At 39.3% G+C, this 16,634-nt stretch overlaps 1 protein-coding gene across 9 annotated transcripts; it reads right to left on the bottom strand.

Moving 5' to 3' along the window:
- Positions 1–1,010: 1,010 nt before the first annotated feature.
- On the bottom strand, positions 1,011–4,594 carry LOC107777589 (uncharacterized). Of its 9 annotated transcripts, none has more exons than XM_075253312.1 (4): positions 4,158–4,594; positions 2,739–2,792; positions 2,334–2,641; positions 1,011–1,351 (listed from the first exon to the last, which is right to left on the bottom strand). In XM_075253312.1, exons 2-4 carry the CDS (start codon positions 2,754–2,756, stop codon positions 1,204–1,206), a joined length of 474 nt encoding a protein of 157 aa, XP_075109413.1. In that variant the 5' UTR covers positions 2,757–2,792; positions 4,158–4,594; the 3' UTR covers positions 1,011–1,203. The 9 variants fall into 9 exon arrangements, with proteins under 9 accessions (XP_075109413.1, XP_075109409.1, XP_075109406.1 ...); XM_075253308.1 differs by adding an exon at positions 1,422–1,818 and having other exon boundaries at positions 2,739–4,581; XM_075253305.1 differs by adding an exon at positions 1,422–2,249 and having other exon boundaries at positions 2,739–4,580.
- Positions 4,595–16,634: the final 12,040 nt, after the last annotated feature.

Raw genomic sequence — 16,634 nt, 5'->3', positions numbered from 1 at the left:
GTCCTAAGTGGGTGACACTATATGTCGTCCTTGTTAATAAGTGTCATGTTGCTCTTACTTTAACCAGAAGTCTCGAGTTCGAGCCCTGGGTATAAAAAAATTCTTGGTAGGGAGAGCTTTCCCCGAATAGGGTCCTATGCGACGCAAATCCAAATATAATCGGGCTCCAATATGGGTACCAGACACCGGATGAAAAAACCAAAAAAAAAGTATCATGAATAATATTGGACTTGGGCCAAATGAAAGTAACGGACAAGTTGGGGTTGATGATAATGGGCTTGGAAAACCACTAACCGAAAGGAAAGGATTGAAGAAACCATCACAAAGGATGGAAAGTTACATTTGGGACCCGGGTTATGGGCTTAGCATGTGAAATGTGAAATGTGAAATGGAGTTTGGTTAATTAAATAGCACAGTTCTATGATAGTGAGGCATGCTGAATATTGTTAGAAACTTCCCACTCTCTAGTCTCTTTCTCCCTCGTCTATTTCTCTTTGTGGCTCTATTTCTTCCCCTACTTTCTTTCTGGAGTAAATTTTATGGATGATCATCCAACTTTTAGCTTCATTACACAAAAGTCATTATTCTTTCTTTTGTTACACAAAAATTATTTAACTTTATTTCGGTTATCACAAAAATTATTTTGGCCGAATTTGACAAAGTTCCCACCGGGAAAGTGACGTGGCAGCCTTAATTAGTATTTTATATTGATTAAGAAAGTTAAATATAATATTAAATTATACCTTGACCCATAAAATACTTGACCCAATTGCCCGAATGGAGCTCATTTTTCTCCATACTCTGCACCTGTCATGATTTACCTATGCCTTGACCCATTTTAAGTGCAACTTAAGAAAATTTTCAGTTCATTCAATAAAACTATTTAAAATGCAAAAATGGAATACCTTAAACAGCAAAATAAAAAAGGGACTAAATAAAGTGAAACCATTTCATAATAGTGTTTTCTAATATATGTCAAAATGTTGCCTATTAAGCAAGACTAACCCAACAAAATACTGCTTAATAAGCCAATATAAACAGTTAGAATGCATCGCATAGTGGAAACTACAAAATGCATATTCTGCCATTCAAACTATATATTTAATACAAAAACACAAAAATACTCCTTCATAATTTTCTACTTCCTAACCCTAGACTTCTTTTTAATCACAACAGTTACATAGTTAGTCATAATTTTTTTCTTCACACTCCGGCCTCTCTTAGAAACACCAATAGCAGCAGCTTGAGAAACTTCATCACAAATAGCAGTTCCAGAAACTTCAGCACACACAGCAACTCCAAGTTCAACAACTCCAAGTTCGACAACAGAACCAGTACACATAGCAGCCACCTGAAAGACCAAAATTTAATTGCAATTTACTTTAAATTCAACTAAAGAAGTCACAGCAGAACCAACAAACCTTAGTAATAGTAGACTGATTTGTCAAGTTAAAGTTCAGTCCTCCATCTTCATTAGTACCAGAATTACACCACATTTCAGAGTGATACAAATTTGAATATTCCCAAAAATCATCTTCTTCTTCTTGAGTTGGAATTGTTGTTGTTTCTTTTTGAATTGGAATCTGAGTATTTTTTTGAAAAAACTTAGAATGCCCTCTGGCATTATGACCAACTTCTTTGCAGATTGAGCATGTTATGGAAGTGCTGCCCTTTTTAGACAATTTTCTAGCTGCCATGCTTTCTTTTTGTGCTTGTCTTTTTGGTTCTATCTCTTCAGCTTCCTTCCTCCTGAATTTAGCAGGTCTTCCCCTTTTTTCTTGACCAATTTAGGTGGAATTACTATACCATCATTAATAACTTCTGGCCAATGCGACTCGGGGTTAGTGGGGTTGATAAAGTGTGAATATACGTTCTTAAAGGTCGCAACATGATAATAGGGCATTATAAAATCCTCTACCCTCTCATTGTTTTCTAAGATACTCACAATACCATGCGTATATGGTAAACCCATAAAATCCCATCTCCTACATGTACAGGTCCTGCCAACCAAATCAACTATGAAGGACCCTCCAGGACCTTCAACTAGAACCTTCGGACCACCTGAAAAATCTGGTTTAAAATGTGCACATTCATTTATGATATTGTTCATTTTTTTGAAAATTTTAGGGTATATCGCCCCTTGGTATCTATCAATCCACTCTCTTTTTTTGCACAATTACCTCATCAACTGATTTTTTATCATCTCCAACATAGTGATTATGGGCTTATCTCTGGCATCAAGAATATATCTAAAAAAGTTATATTTGTTGGAATAAATATCTCATTAAAAATTAAGAGGAAGAACTCATAAGAAAATATTTAACAATTATTACCTGTTAAAACTCTCACACAAATTTTTTAATAGCATATCACATTTTGTATGAGTCCTGAACATTGATCTAGTCCATGTATTGAAGGGTCTTTCTGGATGATTGAACCATTCTCTGGTAGCCTTGTCCTCATTTTCTAACTCCTCCATGCATTTTCTGAATATCACATTATTGCTTGCCCAAGCAGCATTCCAAACCATGTCCTTTAATGCTTTTTCTTTGTGTCTTGTCTTGAAATTTTGGTACATATGCCTCACACAATTTATATGCTCAGCATTAGGGAATAAGTATCTAACTGCTGCTATCAAACCCTATAAAAAATAACAATAACAATTTGTTATGCACGTGAACTCAAACAATTAATAAAATTATATAAACATTAGGAAAAATAAGTAATCAATAACTGACCTTTTGTCTATCTGACATAAAAGCAATGTGATGGTTGTTATTGATCTCCAAATCCTGGCCAACATTAGCAAGAAACTAACTCCAAGTTTCCCTACTTTCATTTTCAGCTATGACTGCATAAGCTATATATTGGGAATATGCAGTCATTCGGGTCTATAGCAACATCATTCAATAAGTTTCTGCCATAATTTCCTTTCAGCCAGCAGCCATCTAAACTAATTAGTGGCCTACAATCTGATTTAAAAGCAACTTTAAGTGCACTAAGACATACATAGAATCCCAAAAATCTCCCTTCATCTCTCCAAATAGTGACAGTTGAGCCAGGATTAGATTTTAATAGCTTAGCTCTATAAGATAAGAGCCTTGCATATTGAGCACCCTCTTCTCCATATATCTATTTCAAAGCTAACCGTTTGGCCCTCCAAACCTTAGTCTTACTTATGGTATAACTATGATCATCAGTTACCCTATTTATGATGTCATTCAAACTCCATGCAGGATCAACCCTAAAAGTACTAAAATACCTCTTAGCAATCCATTGAGCATCCATATGAAAATTCTGAAACACAAACCCACCAGTATGTGCCATATCAATAGATTTTATTTGAGCTGTTGGATCCACATTACTCACAACACTAGCATACACCCTAAATGAACATCCATCTAATTTACAAGCACATATCACCCGCATCTGGTCATTTGTAGGAAAATAAAGTTGGCGCCTATTCTTAATACCCCAATTCCTGCAGGCTTCTTTAAACTGCCCAAGACTTCTAAATTTCATTCCAAGTTCCAAGCTTGGATTATACTTATCCTTTTCTTCCTCATACTCTGGATATATCACCTCATCCTTCTCCTTATTTTCTCTATTAGACTTGACATTATTTAGTTCTTCTAATGAGGCAAAATCAAAGCCATATTTTTCATTAAGTTCATGTATTAGAATACTAGTGGATGATGGCAACCTGCTTGCTGTTTTCTTAGGTCTTCCCCTTTTCTTTCTAGTATGCGTTTCAACTATTGTATCATTAAACTCACCATCAGACTCAGACAAGTGATAGTCATCATCATTAAAATCATTATCAGACTGATTTGTATCATCCCAGAATTCCCTTTCAGTAAAAAAAATATCATTATGAGAAATTAGAATCAACAAAAAATTAATTTGGGTCTTTGGGAATTACTTCAACATAGAAAAGAGAACAAGAAAGACCCATATTCATGCATGAAATACCCTTCAAATGTTCCCCCAAAAAGGCCGATTTAAACCCTAAGATTGAGTGTCACAAACCCTAAAACTCTGAAAAATTGATAATGGGCATGTTGTAATTACACATAAACAAACAAGAACAATAAAATAATATTCACGGTGGTCCCTTGAATAACACATAAACAAAGATAAAATGGGTTTGTTTGTACCTCATGTTCCGCCCTTTTTTTGTTGTTTCTGCTTCGTGGTGGTCCCTTGAAGCAACATATGACGATAATGGGAACAAAGAGCTCAGAGAGTTGCTTAGTTTATTCCTCGATCTTGAAGAGGATTCCATCTTTTTCAACGAATATTTTTTGTTTCAATACATTGAGCCCTAACTGAGGAAGTAACAAAGAGAGAGAATCAATTTTAAGGAGAATGGGTAGGTCAGGTTTATTTTATGGTGTATAGTGGGTCGGGTATAACTTAGGCGGGTATAATGAGTTTAGTATATTAACCCTATTTAATTAAGCACTTACACTAATTAAGGTTGCCATGTCGCTTTTCCGGTGGGAACTTTGTCAAATCAGGCCAAAATGATTTCTGTGATAATCGGAGCAAAATTAAATGATTTTTGTGTGACAAAAGAAAGAATAATGACTTTTGTGTAATGAAGCTAAAAGTTCAATGACCATTCATAAAATTTACTCTTTCTTTCTATTACTATCCTTGTTATGTTAATGTCTATCTTCTTATTTCCTAATTCCATGTATCTTATTTATAATTGTGTTGTTTGAAAAGATTATGACATTGGTGCTTTCATTGATTTAGACTTCATGGGTGTCTACTCTTCTACTATTATCAATTATCACCTCGATGCCATCCCGTGACTGATGGTGGAGATGATGGACCATAGCAATCGTATGCTGAGAATTGTCAGCAACATTGAAAACAAGTTGTTTGCCTCTTCCAAGACGATCCCCAAAACTTCTGCACATTCCGATGTGGTTGTCTTTGGACCATAAGTGCGAACCAAAGGATATATTAGTAGCAGAGGTTGACTCTGATTTGGATAATGGACGCTCTAGCCCTGCGGATGATTCTGAAGTACTTATTGAGAAGGTGGAAACTAAAAACGAGGAGGAGGAAAATTCAAAAATTTATGCCTACAAGGTGTTCGCTGAAATACCCAATAGAAAAATTGACATAAAAGTTGAAGATTCAGTGAAGAATGATTCAGCTAAGCATGAAACCCAGGTGTTTGATGAAATGATTCATACAGCTTCTACCGTTAAGTTTGTTAAAGTGACAATGTCATGTTTGATAATCAACTAGCACTGCCTTGTGTCCTTTCTGCTTGAAGTAACAGCCAACGTCTCGACAGAGGTATATTTGATTACTTAAGTGGTCTTGATCATTCCAGACTTATTTTATCCTTTCATCAATTTATACTTGATCAATTTGGATTGGAGTTTCCATTTGATCCTGGCTCTAGTTCGCTTACCATATTCCTTAAATTTGCTAGCAATTGTATATTATGTTCTGCTTTTGAGCGACTTTCCTAATAGGTTCATAATGTCAACCTTAATGAATTCTTGTATTGAGCTCTTAAAACTTCACTTGCGAAATACTGTTGATGCATACAAATCCGTAACAACAAAACTTGTGGGCAAAAATGTTCTTTTAAGGATTGTTATTGGTGGCAAAGACCCTTTATTTGTTGCTTCATATGAATGGAGTGGAGTAAACATTGGATTAAACTTTCCCTATGATCCTGGTTCCCGATATCTTACTACATACCTTGGGGTTGAAGATGCAAAGAGGCAAAAGTTAAATGATCTACACATGCTTGCTCTTGAATCCTTGATATGGAAGCCATTTCATTGCACGGGAACATGTCCATCACCATGATTACACCATATGACTATCCTTTCTGGTGTTAAATTGCTTATGATCTTTGGGAGATCATCAAAGTCTAAAACATTACATGACTTATACACGCTTGGTTTTGAGACGATGGTGTTGTCAAGAACTAAATTGTGTGGATTTCATCCTTCACCTATATCTTTTGGTGACTTTCGGAAAACACTATCAAATGAGATTACAGTACTCGTTCAAGAAACCAATAAATTGTCCTGAAGTCCAGATCATACTTATGCAAAGCTGTTGGGATATTACTATGTGGGAATTATTTGGCATCTATTAGGCCTTATTTTCGGTCAGTTGATGAGGTGTCTTATGCCTTTGGTCAAGACTCGTGGAATAGTTCCAAGTTTCTTAATGTTGGTGCAGGTTTCGGTGGCTCTTGCTCTCAGAAGGATATTGTTATTTTATCTCCCATATATGAGTGTAGTGGTAGTACTGTTAATATTATTAATGTGCTGCCATCTAAACAATTCATTATGATAATACAACTGCTTCAAGGGAAGATTGTAATGTTTGAGTTAGAAAGATTTCTAGCCCAACAAGACTGATATGCTCTTACTATAAACTAGAAACAGCAGAGTCATCTGGTTCTTTCTTTTGGCAACAATGTGTACATCATATCTAGCAATTGGTTGTCACCTCATTCTCTGAATTTAACTTCTTATTGATTTGAATTCCTCTCTTGAACCTTGAGGACAAGGTTCTCATTGGGAGCGGGGGTATTATCATGAATGATATTGGGCTTCGGTCAAATGAAAGTAGCAGACAAGTTGGGGTTGATAATGGGCTTGGAAAGCCACTAAGCAAAAGGAAAGGATTGAAGAAACCATCACAGAGGATGGAAAGTTACATTTGGGACCCGGGTTGATGGACTTAGCATGTGAAATGTGAAATGAAGCTTGGTTAGTTAAATAGCACGGTTCTATGATAGTGGGACATGCTGAATATTGTTAGAAACTTTCCCTCTCTCTCTAGTCTCTCTCTCGTCTATTTCTCTATGTGGCTCTATCTCTCCCCCTACTTTATTTCTGGTACTATCCTTGTTATGTTAATGTTTATCTTCTTATTTTCTAATTCCATATACTGAGGTTTTTATTAATGAAAGATCAATTCATGTAACATGCTTCACGTAATGCAATTAAGGTAGTTTAAGCAAAGAGGCAATTAAGTCAACTAAACATGCTTTTCTAAACTAGCAACAAGCTAAATTCACAAGTAGAATAAAACAGGAAAAAGAACTCAATTGAAATACTTAAGGAAAAATCGGATTTTCAACAATTAGCTCAAGTACGTGCTCGTCACCTCACGTACAAGGCATTTCAATTATCAAATATATCATATCCTAAGGGGAAGGTCCCCCACACAAAGTTAGACAAGCCACTTGCCTCGAACCGGTTCAAAATCAACCCGAAACCACGCTCTTGCCACGAGTACTCGACTCCAAATGGCCCAAATCCAATCGATATCTCTGAAAATCCCTCAAAATCTCGCTCAAATCCGAGCTCCCAAGCTTAAGTTTTGATAAAAAATGGCTAAATCCTCGATTTTGAAATCTTATATCTGCCCAGGCGCATTCTTCTTCGCGAACGCGAGGCTACTATCGCAAACGCGATGCATAAAAGTCCTGCTGACCAATTTCCTCTTTTGCGAACGCGAGGTCCACTCGCAAATGCGTAGCTTACGCTGGCAGACCCTACGCGAACGCGAGGACCATGTCGAGAACGCGAAGACCAATGGGTCCCTTCCTTCGCGAATGCGGGACATCATCGCAAACACGAAGCATATTTCAGTTGTTTCTCCCATATGCTCTACGCGAACGCGAGACCCCCTCGTGAACGCGATGAATGTTTTCTCTGCAACACAACAACAAAAAATCTGCAATCTTTTCAAGTCCAAAATTGGTCCGTTGAGCATCCGAAACACACCCGAGGCCCCTGTGACCTCAACCAAATATGCCAACCAATCTTAAAACATCACTCAAACTTGTTCCAACCTTTGGAACGGTCAAAACAACATCAGAACACCTATTTTTTATCGGATTCAAGCCTAAGAATTCCAAAAACTCTAAAAATACACTTTAGATCAAAAAGTCTATCAAACCTCGTTCGAATGACCTGAAATTTTGCACACATGTCACATTTAACACTACGGAGCTACTCCAACTTCCGGAATTCTATTCCGACTATCAGATCAAAATCTCACTATCCGACCGAAAACTTCAAAAATTCAACTTTCGGCATTTCAAGCCTAAATTAGCTACGGACCTCTAAAACACAATCTGAACATGCTCCTAACCCCGAAATCACTCAACGGAGCTAACGAAACCATCGGATTTCCAATCCGAGGTCATCTTCACACTGTTTCGACTATGGCCAACTTTCCAACACTTAAGCTTTCATTCAGGGACTAAGTGTCCCAAAACTCTCCGAAACTCAAAACCGGACATGCCGACAAATCAAATTAGCAGAAATAAACTTGGGGAAAGCAGTTAATAGGGGATCGGGGCGTGAATTATTAAGACGACCGACCGGGGCATCACATCCTCCTATACTTAAACATTCGTTTGTCCTCGAACGAGCATAAAGACATACCTGAAGTAGTAAAAAGATGAGGGTAACGACTGCGCATATCCTGCTCGGTCTCCCAGGTTGCCTCCTCGATTGGCTGACCCGGCCATTGAACCTTCACGGATGCAATGTTCTTTGACCTCAGCTTTCTAACCTGCCTATCCAATATTGCTACTGGCAACTTAACATAGGTTAGATCCTTGTCCAACTAGACTGAACTGAAATCCAACATGTATGATGGGTCACCGTGATACCTTCGGAGCATCAAAACATGAAATACCGGATGAACTCCTGCCAAGCTGGGAGGTAAGGCAAGCTCATAAGTAACCTGCCCAACACGCCTCAATATCTCAAAAGGGCCAATAAATCTCGGACTCAACTTTCCTCTCTTCCCGAACTCATAACGCCCTCCATAGGCGAGACCCGAAGCAGAACCCACTCTCCAACCATATAGGAAACATCATGAACCTTTCGGACCGCGTAACTCTTCTGTCTGGACTGGGCTGTGCGGAGTCTATCCTGAATCACCTTAACCTTCTCCAACGCATCTTGAACTAAGTCTGTGCCCAATAATCTAGCCTCACCCGGCTCAAACCAACCCACCGGGGATCTACACCGTCTCCCATATAAAGCCTCATATGGTGCCATCTGAATGCTGGATTGATACCTGTTATTATAAGCAAACTCCGCCAATGGAAAGAACTGATCCCAAGACCCTCCAAGCTCAATCACACACGCATGGAGCATATCCTTGAGAATCTAAATAGTGCGCTCGGACTGTCCGTCCGTCTGAGGGTGAAATGTTGTACTCAACTCCACTTGAGTACCCAACTCATGTTGAATGGCCCTCCAGAACCGTGATGTGAACTGAGTACCTCTATCTGAAATGATGGACACTAGAATACCATGTAGTCGAACATTCTCCCGGATATAAATCTCCGCCAACCGTTTCGAGGAATAAGTAGTACAAACAGGAATAAAGTGAGCGGACTTGGTCAGCCAATCCACAATCACCCAGATAGCATCGAACTTTCTCAAAGTCCGTGGGAGCCCAACTACAAAGTCCATGGTGATCCGTTCCCACTTCCACTTCGGAATTTCTATCTGCTGAAGTAACCCACCCGGTCTCTGGTGCTCATACTTCACCTGCTGATAGTTAAGGCACCGAGCTATGAATCTAACTATATCTTTCTTCATCCGCCTCCACCAATAGTGTTGTCTCAAATCCTGATACATCTTCGTGTCACCCGGATGAATAGAATACCGCGAGCTATGGGCCTCCTTCAGAATCAACTCCCGAAGATCAACATTGGGTACACAAATCCGACCCTGCATCCTCAATACCCCATCATCACTAATAGTCACATCTCTAGCATCACCGTGCTGAACCTTGTCCTTGAGGACAAGCAAATGAGGGTCATCATACTACCACTCCCTGATACGATCAAATAAGGAAAACCGAGAAACCACGCAAGCTAGAACCCGACTGGGCTCCGAAAGATCCAATCTCACAAACTGGTTGGCTAAGGCCTGAATATCCATCGCCATAGGCCTCTCTAATGCTGGTAAATAAGCCAAACTCCCCAAACTCTCCGCCCGACGACTCAAAGTATCAGCCACCACATTGGCCTTGCCCGGGTGATACAAAATAGTGATGTCAGAGTCCTTTAGAAACTCTAACCACCTCATCTGGCGCAAATTTAGATCTTTTTGCTTGAACAGGTGCTGCAAACTCCAATGGTCAGTATAAATCTCACAAGGCACACCGTATAAGTAATGGCGCCAAATCTTCAGGGCATAAACAATGGCAGCTAACTCAAGGTCGTGAACAGGGTAGTTCTTCTCATATATCTTCAATTGTCTGGACGCGTATGCAATCACCGTACCATCCTACATCAACACCGCTCAGAGGCCAACCCTCGAGGCATCACAGTAGACCGTATAAGACCCCGAACCTGTAGGCAATATCAAAATTGGGGCTATGGTCAAAGCTGTCTTGAGCTTCTGAAAGTTCATCTCACACACTCCGTCCACTAGAACGAAGCACCCTTCTGGGTCAACCTGGTCATGGGGGTTGCAATCAATGAAAACCCCTCCACAAAACGACGGTAGTAACCCACCAAACCAAGGAAACTACGGATCTCTGTAGCTGAGGATGGTCTAGGCCAACTCTGCACGACCTCTATTTTCTTCAGATCCACCTGAATGCCCTCACTTGATACCACGTGGCCTAAGAATGCCACTGAATCCAACCAAAACTCATATTTCGAGAACTTAGCATATAACTTCTTCTCTCTCAGAGTTTGAAGCACAGTCCTCAGGTGCTGCTCATGATCTTCCCAACTCCGGAAATACACCAGAATATCATCAATAAAGACAATGACGAACGAGTCAAGATACGGCCGGAACACACTGTGCATCAAATGCATAAAGGCTGTTGGGGCATTGGTCAACCCAAATGACATAACAAGGAACTCGTAATGACCATACCGAGTCCTGAAAGCAGTCTTCGGGATATCTGGCTCCCGAATCTTCAATTAATGGTAACTTGAGCGCAAATCAATCTTAGAAAACACCCGTGTGCCCTGAAGCTGGTCAAATAGATCATTAATATGAGGCAAAGGATAACGGTTCTTAACTGTCACTTTGTTCAACTAGCGATGATCAATACACATACGCATAGAACCATTCTTTTTCTTCACAAACAAGACAAGAGCACCCCAAGGTGATACACTAGGCCGAATAAACCTTTATCAAGCAATTCCTATAACTGATCTTTCAACTCCTTCAACTTATGAGGAGCCATAAAATATGGAGGAATAGAAATGGGTTGAGTGCCCGGCAATAGATCAATGCCAAAATCAATATCTCTATCAGGCAGCATGCCCGGAAGGTCAGCTGGAAACACATCAGGAAAATACCGTACTACTAGGACTGAATCAACTGAAGGGGTATCAATACTGACATCTCTCACATAAGCTAAATATGCGTCACACCCCTTCTCAACCATACGCTGAGCTTTAAGAAAATAAATGATTCTACTGGGAGTGTGATCTAAAGTACCCCTCTACTTAACACGCAGTACACCTGGCATAGCCAACGTCACGGTTTTGGCATGACAATCAAGAATAACATAATGGGGCGATAAATAGTCCATGCCCAAGATAATATCAAAGTCAACCATGCTGAGTAACAATAAATCGGCTCTGGTCTCAAAACTACTAAGAGCAACCAAACACGACCGATAGACGCGGTCCACAACAAGAGAATCTCCCACAGGAGTAGAAACATAAATAGGGGAACTCAAAGAATTCTGAGATACACCCAAATGCAGTGCAAAATAAGAAGACGCATATAAATCTAACCTGTGTGCTGAAAAGAGATTAAGACTAACCTGGTACTTAATTGGGAGAAGTGTCATTTCATGGTAAAAGAGGGCATAGTCTTGGGACACCGGGTATCAAGCAAGGGAATCGAGGTGGACCATGCTAAAGTTGACGTGATAGTAAAGCTGCCACCTCCCACTTCAGTCAAGACAATCAGGAGCTTCCTCGGGCATGCCGGTTTCTACCGGAGATTCATATGAGACTTCTCAAAAATTGCCAACCCTCTCTGTAAGTTGTTAGAAAAAGATCACCCCTTCTTATTTTTTGATGATTGCAGGGCAGCATTCGAGGAGTTGAAAAAGAGGCTAGTCATATCACCTATCATTGTCGCCCCCGACTGGGAGCAACCATTCGAACTCATGTGTGACACCAGTGACTATGCAGTGGGGACAGTGCTGGGATAGCGGAAAGACAAGCTAATGTACCCAATCTACTATGCCAATAGAATGCTGAGTGGAGCCCAGCTGAACCATACTGTGACTGAAAAGGAGATGCTGGCTGTGGTGTTTGCATTTGACAAGTTCAGATCATACCTGATTGGCTATAAGGTAATTGTATATACTGATCATGCAACTCTCAGGTACTTGATTGAGAAGGAGTCTAAACTGCGCCTGATTCGTTAGGTGTTGTTACTGCAAGAGTTCGACCTCAAAATTCATGACCATAAGGGCACAAAAAACCAAGTCGTTGATCATCTATCATGACTTGAAGGAGCTGAAAACTCAGTTGAGATTGAGGATATTATGCAAACCTTTCCAGATGAGCAGTTGCTCGCTACAAGCCTTGAGGAAGTTCCATGGTATGTAGACTTTGCAAATTACTTGGCAAGCGATATAGTTCCCTATGACCTTTCCTCTATACAAAAGAAAAAGCTTTATCGTGACTGCCACATGTATTATTGGGATGAACCTTATTTGTTTCGAATATGTGTTGAAAATATGATCTGGAGGTGTGTCCCCGAGATAGAACAATCTTTTGTTTTGCAGGCATGTCACGTATCGGCGTATAGAAGGCATTTTGGAGGAGTCAGGACGGCCGCGAAAGTGCTAAAGGCCAGGTTCTTCTGGCCAACAGTGTTTAAGGATGCACATCAATGGGTGAAGGGCTCTAATGAATGTCAGCAAACCGGGAACATTTCTCGTCGCCATGAGATGCCCATGAACCCAATTCAAGAGGTTGAAGTGTTCAATGTCTGGGGGATTGACTTCATGGACCCCTTCATTAGCTTCTTTGGCAATAAGTACATACTTGTTGTGAGCACGTGATTTTTTCCCTATATATGAATGATTCCCAAAATTCAAACAAAATAATTTTTCTTTATTTTTACAATTCTTGTGAATTTTGGTGTCATTTCGTGTTAATTGTTTGCATTTTATTTGTGCATGTTAATTCATATAAAACACAAAAATAATGCATTTGCATTTAGGATATAATTTTATATTTTTAGGACCGATTAGGGGTTAGTTTGTTTTAGAACCAAACATGAAAAACTACAAAGTAGCTCACTTTCGTTTTTTAATTGTTTTAATCACAAAATTGGCGTAAAATAGGTTTTAGATAATTTTTAGAGTTTAATTAGTTTAGTTTTGAAATATATTAGGACTTTATTTTAATTGTTGCAATTCTATAAAATCAGAAATAATTACAAAATTACAAAGTGGAAAACAAAATAGATAAAATGAAATGAAAAAGGAAACAAAGTGAAAAGGAAGCATTTGGGCCTTTTTCTGAAATTGAGCACCGGCCCAATCACGCCCAAGCAGCCCAGAACCCTCCTGTCCAAGGCGTTAGATCAAAACGACGTCGTTCGGCGTCGATTAATCCAAGCCGTCGAGGTCTCATGATCTAACGGCCAGGAAGCCCCACTCTTACACTATATAACTGTCCAAACCTTACCCCCCACCCTGGTCCTTCGCCTTCCTCACCCTACCTCTCCTTGCAAACCCTAATCCCAGCCGCCCCAAAATCCTCGCCGGCGGCAAGTGCAACCTACACCGTTCAAACCCAAATTAACACCATAGATCCCCCATGAATCCTTCTTTCCATTCCCGCTATTGGTTTCCCTCGAATATTGCCAGAGTTCGTCGAATCTCCGTTTGAGGTTTTCCGGCCAAGTCGCAAGTTCGTCCAAACCAGCCCAAAATCATACCACACCATCCCCAGACTTCCCTCAACCCAAATCCATGACCATCTTCCTTCGAATCCCGGTGGAGTGGCTCGAATCTCAGATCTAAGAATTTCTAGCCAAAACCCTAACCCAAAATCTTTGTGATTTCAGACCGTAATATCCTTAACCATGTGTTCTCTTGTAAAAGAAACACATGGTTAGGGATGTTACGTGTCAAAAATCCTAAAAGGTTCGGACGTCGATGGCTGACCGACATTTCTCTTGGCATCAGTGAGCTCTCGTTTTCTTCTTTTCTGTTTGCTTTTATTCTAATACTGGCTAGTGTCCAAAGTTTTGTCAACTGCGTCTGGATTCCATGTTTTTATTTATGGCTTGATTCTAATTTGTTTTGTTCTTGGCATATTAGTTTACTCTGTTTCGATTCAAGAAGCTAGTTTAGGTTTTGATTAGTTTAAGTATAATCAGGATAATTGTTCTTCACTTTAGTTTGCTAATGGTAAGTCAGTGCTAATGTGTTTTGTTGATAATTGGTCATTGGTTAAGCGGGCTTCGATCGGGATTGATTTCAGTTAGTTGATCATTCAATTTTAGTGTTAATTGGTGTAGTGTTTAAAATATGTGTATTGGATATAGCTGAGTAAGTCATTTGTTAATTAACTTTAGTTAAGTTTTAGCTAGGGTGAGGGGATTGTGATCAGTTAACCTTAGTCTGTAGTTTTCAGACTATTGGAAGGGCATTTTAGGAATAGAAAGGGGCAGTTTCTTTAGGAATAGTAATTTCAAAGTAGGGGTAAGGGTAGTATTGGTATTTTGGGGAGTAGAAGAGCATCTTAGGGCCTTCTAGAAGGGTACTTTAGTGTAGATATTAGCACAATAGAAGCATTTACTTGTTGAGCAAGTCAAAATAAAGGGACCAAACTGAAATAAGGGAGGGGCTAAAAGAGAAACCTAAAATCTGATTCACCTTCTTGTGTCACCTATAAAAAGGGCATGAAGTGCCTTGAGGGAGGGTCTTCTTTTCAGCCATTATTAGCTCCCAAAAACTCTAGCCATTATAGACTCCAGATCTGAAGTACTGTTCCATTAGGCATTGAGTGACTTTCAATTCTCAACTTTCGATTTACCATTTCCTAGTTCAGATTTTTGGTTGTCATGACTTAGCAGTCTCCTGGATCTATTTCTGTTGTTTTTTTTTGAGTTTATTTGAATCAGCTCAGGCCCTTCAGTTGAGGCAGCAGTCGAGTAGTGGGTTACTTAGTGTTTGTTGAAGCTGTTTTGTGTTAAATCACACTTGTTTGGTTGTTTTTTGAGATTAGTTTCTGGTGTTTAATCCTCCCTGAGCTGCTGAATATTGCTTTTGGATACTGCTACTGTTTCACCTGCTTCTGCTAACTCCTTCTTCTTTCACTGTAATTCAAAAACCAGGTACATATCCTGAAGTTTGACGCTATGTATCTTCATTTCACTGGAAATATGAATCAGGATTGAAGTGAACTATCTGCTGTGGAGTTGTAGTTTACATGATTTTGGCATTAATGCTTTACATATGTAGTTTATCTGTTTCATTATAATTATATTCTTTGGTTAAAACTAGTGATGCATGTCTGATAGTCGAGTCATGTAGCCAAACAGATGCTCATTGGACTGTTAAACTCATTGACTTCACTTTAGGTAGATAACCTGTTTAGATTGGTTTGGTACACACATTTGATAATTGATTTTTTTACAGCTAGATTTGAGTTATTGGTACTGTTAAATATGGGTTGTGCAAATCCAATTGTCTCCTGCTATTTGTATTCAAATTGAGCTCATAAATTGTTAATTTGGTATAGTTAAATATCGATGTAGGTCTGGTTCTGCATGTTTTTTTAGTTTAGTCTAGGATATTTAAAAGGTAATCCGAGCTTCTGTGTTAGTTTGAATTCATATTTCTGCTTAAATTGAGATTAGGACTATTAAGTCCTTGGCAAAACATTAATTGCCTAAGCAATCAAGCTGGGTAGGTGTTTGGAGTTGCATCCGTCGTCATTACCCAAGCTTGATCCTGAGCCATGTCTTCAGGTGCATGTAATTGTTTGGGCCTGGTTTCTCACGCTATGGGCCCAATATGTTAAAATCTTCTAAAAAAAGGGAATGTCAGGTGGGCCATGGCCTGCGTGGGCTATTGCTGAATCCCATCAATGGTCCAACTCGTTGTTGAGTTTGGACTACTGAATTTCAGTGCATAATTTCACTGGATAGTTCAGTTTTCACGTAATTAGTTTTTCTTTCTTCTTTTAGAGACAATTGATCAATAGAAAATTGTAGTCACTCTTAAATGGGCCTTTTAATAAATGTTGAGACGAACCTCGCCAAACAAAATCATATATGCGGGGCCCTCAAAAAATGGTTACATAAAATTACTTAGAATTTGGGAGGGTCATTTAGCGAAGTTCACGGCCTTCCCCAAAATAATATTACGTTAGAATCTTTAGACGCGATTTAATTAAATTACTTTCTTAAACTCGGGTGCGCATTGATGCGACCCAAATCCAAATCTCGACGAAGTCGAAATGTGTTGACAACCGCGGGTGCATTGATTGCGACGGGGTTCGAAACGCGTTTTCACGACGTCGCAATTCTCTTAAAATAAATAATGATAAAAAGCGGTTTATGAATAAAAGGCACATAAGCTAACAAGTATTAAAAATCAGATAA

Source organism: Nicotiana tabacum, chromosome 5, assembly GCF_000715075.1.
Source record: "Nicotiana tabacum cultivar K326 chromosome 5, ASM71507v2, whole genome shotgun sequence".
NCBI classification, from domain to species: Eukaryota; Viridiplantae; Streptophyta; class Magnoliopsida; order Solanales; family Solanaceae; genus Nicotiana; species Nicotiana tabacum.
The sequence above is the reverse complement of the archived record's forward strand: the minus strand, read 5'-3'. Positions and strand labels throughout refer to the sequence as shown.